At 41.5% G+C, this 9160-nt stretch overlaps 1 protein-coding gene across 1 annotated transcript; it reads left to right on the top strand.

The window, feature by feature from the left end:
• Positions 1-2478, top strand: LOC141798294 (uncharacterized). The gene is made up of 2 exons (XM_074680166.1): positions 1-758; positions 1418-2478. The coding sequence occupies exons 1-2, from the start codon at positions 293-295 to the stop codon at positions 2089-2091; spliced, it is 1140 nt and encodes a 379-aa protein (XP_074536267.1). The 5' UTR covers positions 1-292; the 3' UTR covers positions 2092-2478.
• The last annotated feature ends 6682 nt before the right edge of the window (positions 2479-9160 follow it).

Here is a 9160-nt window from a genome sequence, read left to right as displayed (position 1 = left end):
GTCTCGTTCACACCAGCCTTGCTTAGTTCACTTGAACCGAACCCTGGAGCGTTTACCCCCTTAGTACGGTTCGTTTTGATTGATGTGAACGCTGGTCTCGAACTCGGGTGCGGACCAGTCAGCCGCTCTCGAGTCCGCTTGGTAGGGGTGGTCTCGGACCACTACCAAGTGAACCCTGGAGCGGTTTACTTCTGGTGTGAACCCCAGACGCACCAATCACAGGAAGCGCACCGTTTTACACGTCATATCCTGTTTTGATCAGCGGTAAAGTTAGCAAAGTACGGCTAACAAAATGTCTGGAAGGGGACAAACGTGGAGTTACGAAGAAGTGAGGTGCCTTTTGGATATATGGAGCGAGGAAAATATTTCACAATTATTGGAGAAGGTTCACAAGAACACCGAGGTATTCAAAATATTCAGCGAAAAAATGAAAGAGAACGGGTTCACCCGAACAGTTGAACAGTGTCGAGTGAAAGTTAAGAAACTACGTCAACAATATATCAAAGTACGAGACGCCTTGCAGAAAAGTGGCAGCTCTTCAGATGTAAAAGACAAATTTGTGTGGTTCGACGACCTCGATAAGATCCTGAATACAAGACCCGTGGTGAGCCCTGTTGATATTGTGGAGTCGTACGAGGAGGGAGCCAAGAGCGCGGCATGCACCAGTGTGTCACCGAACCAGGAGAGCACGTCTTCGGTCGATACAGAGATGGATAGCCGCAGCTCCTCGGTTGATGAGGAGGACTCTGATAAAAGTGGTAAGTTTATGTTTAACTGATATTTGCTACACACACTGTTCTGTGAACACAATCACTGTAAACACAATCACCAGTTGTTGGTGATGTCTGCAAACGTGATGTTGTAAAATATCATGAAAATGCTTACACAGCTACTAATATATCACGAATAAAACAACATGAATATGCTTACACAGCTAATAATAAAACAATATGAATATGCTTACACAGCTAATAAAATATCACAAATAAAAGAGTATGTGGGGGTAGGACATGAAAAGCTTTTGCTTTTTTCTACTCCTTTTCGGACATAATGCTTTATTTAGTATTTAAGCAACTGGGGTATTATGGACTGTTATGGATTGTTTTATTTTCAACTTTTTTTTTTCTTTTGTCCTAAATAAACTTAAACTGAATATGAATATGCATAAAATATCATGAATATGCTTACACAGCTTACAAAACATCATGAGTTACACAGCTATATGTGTTTTATATATATATATATATATATACATATATACACACACACACACATATATATAATATGTCAAAAAACTCCTGATCCCATTAACATTACATCTTAACCACCTGCCCACCTCCTAATCTACTGCTGAATTGCTGCTCATAATATATCACTGTCATGTAGGCCATAACTATATCATATGTGTTACAAACAGGTGATCCAGCTGCAGGTCTCAACAAAGACTATGGTCAGCCTCGTCAGAATGACACAGACCAGTCTCAGCAGACAGGAAAGAGATGGGCCATTCCTGGAGCTGCAAACAGGAAAAAAAGGCCAAAGACTTGTCTGGACAGCAGACTGAAAGAGTATATGTCTGAGCAAAAGAAACAGCTGGATGCCATGATCGAAGCTGAGCAGAGCCACCTGCGGCATGAGACGGCAACCTTTGAGAGTTTCCTGCGGGTACAGCAAGAAGCTGAGGAGCGGCGATTCAAGGCCTTACAGGAGCAAAATAGAGAAAATAATAGAATGTTCATGCAGCTTATTGGAAGTGTTATGAATGCAGTGTCAAGCCAAACATCACGCCCACCTCAGCCTGACTGGATGTCACTGCAACCTCAGACAGCATACTCCATGCCTCACCTGCCCACCCAATCAGCCATGTTCTCTCCACCTTTCATTCGCACCCCACTGTTCATGCCCACTCCACCAGCTATACAAACTCCGTCTGCCATTCCCTCGACACCAAGCAGTTCCCCCTCATCTCTGTCCACAGCATCACCCAGGTCAACTCCATCTGTGAACCAAGAGCCAGAATGCCAACAGCCCATACCTCTGACTGTGACCCTTGAGGAAAAAAATGCTGGTCCAACTATTTCCTTTAGTTAGTGACTGAGCAAGACAACAAAGGAAACACATCACAGTTTGCACCCAATGTTTGGCTAAATGTTCTGCTGAGTTCAAAAGCTGGTGCTAGAAAATGTTGAAAATGTTCAATTTTCAGGTACAGACGTCATCACGTTTAATTGTTCTGCCTTACTTTACTAGCTCGAAGTAATGAAGCTTGAGTTGAATGTTAAAACCCTCCTTTAAAGTTCTGCCATTTTCTTTAAATAGATAAGGATGGCAATATTTTTGCACTGTGTCTTACCTCAAAAAAGTAGCTTTTTGTATTTTTCCTTGATGAATGTTTGATATTGTGGTACATCATTTTTGATTTCATAGTTCGGCAATTGTTTGTACACAGCACATTTTTGCACTTACCTTCAAAGCTGTTACAAGGAAAGGGTTGAAATATTTTGGTACAGCAACTATGTTTAATTTGCCTGTTTTATTTTACTACCTCTCAAAGCATTGAAGCTTGAATTACATTTCAAAGCACTAATTAAAGCTTTCCAATTTTATTTTAATGGTAGAATGCTACATTGGTTTTGATTTTATACTGTAGCAATTGTTTGTACACTGTACCAGATTTAATATTTTTGCACTTTAAAAATAAACATGTATGTTTTGTAAGCATTGTGCATAGTATATTGAAAATTGACAGCAAATTACTCAAAAACACACTTTCTTTAATGTTGTAAAATCAGTAGTAATCATAACATGACATAAATGAGCCAGTGAAAATTCATCAGTGATCAAACAGTATCCTGTCATCCAAGCATAGTGCAACAGCAACAGTTCTAGACAGTCACAAACACAATCAAAATTTAAAAAAGTTGAGAATGCAATCTGGAAACAGTAGAGGATTATGTGCTGCACTTAATTAATAACAGTTATAAAAAAAAAAAAAAACATTTTATTACATTGTATTAACTAATGTGATCAGGGGTGCTCTGTCCCTCCTTCTCTCTCCTCTCACCTGGTTCCTCTTCTCTCTCCTCTCCTGTCCTCTCTCCTCAACTCTCCTTTTCTCCCGAATTAAGTCCATGGGTTGCACCCCCCCCCCCCCCCAAAAGAACTACTATTTTAACAGATCACACTTGAAAAAGGAACTTGGATGTAGCTCATCACTGCGCTTAAACCCTGGAGAAATAGGCACACAGGGCATTTCTTATATCACAGCCAGCATTGGGCTGGTTCCTCTGTGCTGCTGCATCATCCTCACCTTCACCCTGACCACCCTCCCCACCTCTACCAAAAAATGCCTGCTCTTCATCAAAACATTCATTATGTAGTTCGCAAAAGTTGTGAAGTACACAACAGGCCATTATTACTCTGCTGACAAAAGTGATGTGGGTGTCATTTCTCTTGAGTAGGCACCTCCACCTTCCTTTGAGCCTCCCAAATGCTCTCTCCACTGTCATTCTGGCCTGACTGAGACGATGATTGAATTGTATTTGTTGTGGTGTAACTCCTCTTCCCTCAGGAAAGGGTTTCATGAGCCATGGGAGGAGAGGGTAAGCAGAATCCCCCAGGATGATGAGAGGCACATCCACTCCTTCGAATGTCTCTGTCCATCCAGGCAACAGGGTTCCAGCTTGGCCACGGTGGAAGAGTGAGGAATTAGCAAAGACTCTTGCATCATGGACTTTACCTGAGTAGCCTATGTTTATGTCCCAGAACATCATGCGATGATCCACCACACCCTGCAGCAGTATAGAGAAGAAGCCTTTACGGTTGAAGTAGTCAGCAGGAGTGTCATTCGGAGCCTGGATACAAATATGTGTCCCATCAATTGCTCCTGCAACTTGTGGGAAATGCCATTTGTCCCGGAAGGCTTGCATGGTGGCTCTAAGCTCAGCTGCAGAAGGGGGTTTAATATAGTCCTGCCTCATTGTGTTGTTGATGGCTGTGATTACCTCTTGGGTGATCATGCAGGCTGTGGACTTTCCTACCCCAAACAGGTGAGAGAGGGACCTGAACTCAAGGTTGGTGGCTAGCCTCCACAGAGTAATGGCCACCCGCAGCTCAACAGGGACAGGCTGGCGGTAGTGGGTGTTGCTTCTGGTGAGACTTGGCCGTAGGAGGTCGCATAAGTGCATGAAGGTACCCCTTCTCATGCGGAAGTTTTGCTGCCATTGCTGGTCAGTCCATGTCTCACTCACATCCTGCCACCACTGAGCGGTTCTTGGATGAACCCACGAGCTCCTGTGACAGGGGAGAAAGGAACAGTTTTTAGATAAAAAGATTAAATATTAAAAAATAAATATAACAAAATTTTAATAAATATTTAAAAAAATAAAATGTTAATACTCAGCATCAGGTTAAACATCTAGGCCCTGCTGATCAGCTTTTTCTTTACAGCAAAATATTTTAAAAAATCAAATGTTAATTTTCAGCATCTGGTTACACATCTAGGCCTCGCTGATCAGCTTTTGCTTTACAGCAAAATATTACTTAACATGTTATTTATTTATTGACACTTATTATGTATAGACTTATATTCAATTCTTGATGAAAAGGGAGCTATGAAATACATTTGTTCGTTTTTGTATGCTAGAGTATATGCCCATTCATTCATTTAGCGAGATGCATGGATTCAGTAAACAAGAACTGCTTTTATGATGAGCCAGTTACGTGATTTTTACATGTATTTTATTGTGAAATTTATGTTGTCACTTACCTGACTGGTCGCTGTTGTATGGCAAAAGAAAAAAGATCGTGGTAGGCTCTCATTATTGCTCGTCTTCTTCTGCGGTACCGTCCGATTGCAGCGCATCTTTTGCGACGTGCGTGTGTTATCATACTATTTAATATCCGCAGTCTTTCCAGACGTTCGTATGCATGGTCCGTTAAAGTCTGCTGATATGCAGTCCAGATCAGCAGCAGCATGAAAATTATCAGATGATGCTCCATGATGTACAGTAAAAATGCGAGGGATTTTTTGTTGTCTACCCGCCTGAACTGTATAAGCAATCACAGAACAGCATTTGCTGACACGTGACAATATTTGGACCGTTTGAGTTTTGCCTTTGTGAACGCGAACCGGACCAGTTGAGAAATTGCAACAATGTATCATCCACGCTTTGAGTTCGGATAAGAAAACGGACCTTTTGGTGTGAACACGACCTAAGTGGCTACACTCCACAGTACACCTCTCTTGTCTCCTCCATGCAGTGCCAGGCATCCCACTGAGTGAGTTCATGCCCTTTGTGAATGTTTGTGTATGTTATGATTGTTCATAAAGGCATATTTTTTGTTCAGACTAACTGAAATTAGGTATTTACTTAAGCAAACATACAAACTAAGCATAAAATGTTATTTTTTTAATGTAAAATGCAAGTTTCTGAACTCTAAAGATGTGTTAATGTTTAGGTAAATGCTCAGGCAATACAACAATAATATTGTTTCCTATAAATATATTTACAAATAAATATTGTGAAACATGAGTAGCTCTCTGGTGTTTTGCTTTTCTAAAAGTAGCTCTTGGAGGGAAAAAGGTTGGAGACCCCTGGTCTCAACTTCGAGCAGAGAAACAAACAACACAGACGTTAGTCTGTGTTGTTTGTTTCTCTGCTCGAAGTTGTGAGACAGGTTCGTCCAAAAGTTAAACAGGGAGCTTAGTAGGGATGGGTGCCTTTCACATTTGAAATGATATGGTACCGATGCCCGGTACCTGGCAATCGGTTTACCAATTTCCGTACCAATTTCCGGTACTTTTTTTTTTTGTTCATGTGGTAAAAAATATCAATTTAATAAAACTCAATAGTAATAAAATCTCAAATTCTTTCTTTTAAAATATTTATTTTTTCAATGTATAACCTTGCAATGCTGTGTTCCTGTCCAGTATGGAAAATCGCCTACTCTTCTAGTCCCTCACAGTCACAAGGATGCTTTTAGGTACCTGAACATGGTACCTTTCGATTTTATGTGAATCGGTACCCGGTACTTTTGACAGAATTCAGTCGGTACCAGTAAAAGTACCTCATTCGGTACCCATCCCTAGAGCTTAGTGTCATTCTCTGACAGTTTTTAATGTTTTTTTCATGTTATCAGTAATCACTAATCATGTAATCAGCCATCCCTTCAGTTTGAACTCATGATTGTATATATTGCTAATATAGTGAGCATCTCCAATACACTACTTTACAAAATGCATTGTGGGATACATTGAATGGACTATATAGTAAATGACCATGCTTACTCAGATTTCGGACAGCACTACAAAATGACGTATTCACTATATAGTGCACTTTATAGTGCACTAGTGCACTATATAGTGAATAAGGAGTGATTTCGGACACAGCCTTAGCGAGGACGTGTGGTTGACACTGTTGCTAGGTACGACGCTGTCTCCTGGAAGCTATGATTGGTTGGTAGGAGAAGAGGAAAGGATGGGGGTGTGATTGTGACATTCATTTTATATCATGCTGATAAAACTCAGCCAAATTAATAGTGACACAGCTTTCAAAATGTTTGAACACATCTCATTCACACACGAATTATATTGCTTTGTTTATTGATCCGTTCACTGCCCATGCTGGTCATGTTACTACTCAATGTGTTTGGTTTTTAATGGTGGACGCAGACTCAACTGTCAGCACTTCCTGTGATTGCTGGCGTTTAAAAAGCCGTTTGATTTGGCAGAACGACCAAAACACCGACATGGATCAAAAAAGAAAAGAACTACACAAAGGATCCTGCTGTTGGCATGTCTCACGGAGAAGAATAAAAGAGTACTGAGAGGGAACTTGGGTCCCAGGATCACGGCACAAGGGAAGAGGCAGACTTGGGAGTGCATCGCCCAACAAAACAATGTGTCGCTCCCGCTCCTCCTTCTTAAACAGTTTTGTGGGCTACCACTCAGGGTATAACATTGGTGTCTTTGATATTAATAACTTTATGAATGTAAAAGAATTTCATGTGCTCATTAACCGGACTGTTTAGGAGATGGATCAGCGGATAAACAGCTGTCTCAGATGGCAGAAAACTGTGTTCAGAGTGTTGGGAAAGTCCGACATCAATATCTGTGCTAACTCTTAAGGCTGATTTATGCTTGGCGCATCCACAGGGTCCGCAAAGCTTCATGCAGAAGAATGACGTCATTTTCGCACCTATGCCCCCTTGCACAGTCCCTTTCACGTGGAAAATTTCTGCCCGTGCACACTCGAAAATTTCCAACCTGCCTGACGGAGCCGTGCGGACAAGATGGTGGAAGAAGGGGATCTCCTAGTGGTGGAAGTGCAGAAATATAGCGATCTCACGATCTCTCTTTACACAGAGATCACCTCTATTGATGCAAGGGCATGATCAGAGATGACTATACTTTGATATTCACAGGCAACAGTGCTGTGCAACAGTTTATTATCCAGTAGGAAGAAATCTATTCGTGAGAAGCTATGGTGCACATGAGAAAAGAAGGAAAATTTTTTATTGTAAGGAAACCTAGTTCTCCAAGAGTCAGACAATCCCAAATGGTCTGTATAAAATTTTAAGGTGGTAGCTGATTTGAGCGATATGTTTAGCAGATGATCTATCAAGTGTAGAGTCCTGTACCAGATTAAAATCACCCCCAATAATGATAAGGTGGACTTAAAGAGTAAGTAAAGAAGAAAAAAAAAGATTAATTTTTCATCATCCCAAGTGGGAGCATACACTGAAGCCAGGACTACAGGGGTGGTTTGTCAGAGACTATAACAACACGTCCATTAGGATCAGATATAGTAACAGGGGTTTCGAAGGAGTTGTATAACAATTGCAAGCACCCCTTACCCTCTCAGTAAACCCAGAGTGGAATAAGTGACCCATCCAAGCCCTTTTTACACAAGATATTTCAGAATTGTGAAGGTGAGTTTCTTGTAAGAAGCACAGATCTCCCTTCAGGTGTTGCAGGTGTGATATTACCTTGTTGACTTTGACGACATCATTCATTCCTTTGACATTCCATGAGACGAAACGAAGATTTCTACCAGACATCAAGATGGATTATTCACAGAACTGGCTGACTGAGCTGTGAAAAGAGCAGAGAGAGAAAATGAAACAGAGAAAGAGAGAAGAAAAAAGAAAAACAAGGAGGGATAACAAGATACAAGGAGAGACAAAACACACAGAAATACTTCTCATGCACTCAAAACAAAACAAATGAATCCCTTGGGAAAACTAAACTTCTGTATCACACAAGATACAAGACTTTCTATTCCTACTACTCCATCTTACTCCTGCTCCCATTACAAAACAAGAAAACATACATGAAGAGAATTAACCCCTAGAACAAGGAATGCCAACTGCTCAACAGATTATGCAAAATAGAACAGCACCTAAAGCACTAAAGTTTCCAGGATGTGAGTATTAAATGTTAGAATATTCAAAAGATATAACTGGTGGTGGTCGGATTCACATTGGGTCACCAAGTTATCTCATTTATCACTATTAATTCAGAGCTGCATAATTCAGGTCATTGCTAACTTTTCATATGGTTCTGGGGCTCCTGCACACTGTCAGTGCTGACTCAAAAGGTCGTCGGACCCCGGCATACTGTCAGTGCTGCCTTTCATATGGTTGTGGGACCCCTCACCTCTGTCATTGCTCACATCAAAGGTCGTCGGACCTCTCTCCACTGTCATTGCTCACATCCAAGGTTGTCGGACCTCTCGCCTCTGTCATTGCTCACATTAGAGGTTGAGTTCTAATCATCATATTTCCTTTCTATCTTCACTTACCCCAATTATTTAGAAATAGAAATAGATAGAAATAGAAAATACTTTCCCCGAGGGGAAATTCAGGAGTCACCGCAGCATTTAAGAAAACAAAAGTAAGAAAGAGTATAGAAAGTGCAAAAAGGTCCATAAGAAATTAGATGACGGCATCCCGTCCACCACTCTCCAGCCCAGCCAGTCTCCACCTCCGCAGTCCACGGGACTGAGCCTCCCCAGCAGTCCATTCAGTCTCTGCCTCCAGGATCCTGACTGCTCACAGTAGGCGAAGCTCCTCCAATGTGGGGCCGGCGTCCGATGTCAGCTCCGTCAGCCACGTCCGTGAACAGCACGATGCCGCTGGGTTAGCACGGCTAGCTTGT

The sequence above is a fragment of the Halichoeres trimaculatus genome, unplaced genomic scaffold, assembly GCF_033239565.1.
Source record: "Halichoeres trimaculatus isolate MK-OKI-2021-1 unplaced genomic scaffold, fHalTri1.1 fHalTri1_scaffold_9, whole genome shotgun sequence".
Classification (NCBI taxonomy): domain Eukaryota; kingdom Metazoa; phylum Chordata; class Actinopteri; order Labriformes; family Labridae; genus Halichoeres; species Halichoeres trimaculatus.
The sequence above is the reverse complement of the archived record's forward strand: the minus strand, read 5'-3'. Positions and strand labels throughout refer to the sequence as shown.

Excerpts from the sequence above, each read along its gene's own strand:
- LOC141798294 (XM_074680166.1), top strand. The coding sequence starts at position 293 with ATGTCTGGAAGGGGACAAACGTGGAGTTACGAAGAAGTGAGGTGCCTT. Across the intron at positions 759-1,417 it reads GGAGGACTCTGATAAAAGTG|GTGATCCAGCTGCAGGTCTC; the intron begins GTAAGTTTATGT and ends TGTTACAAACAG.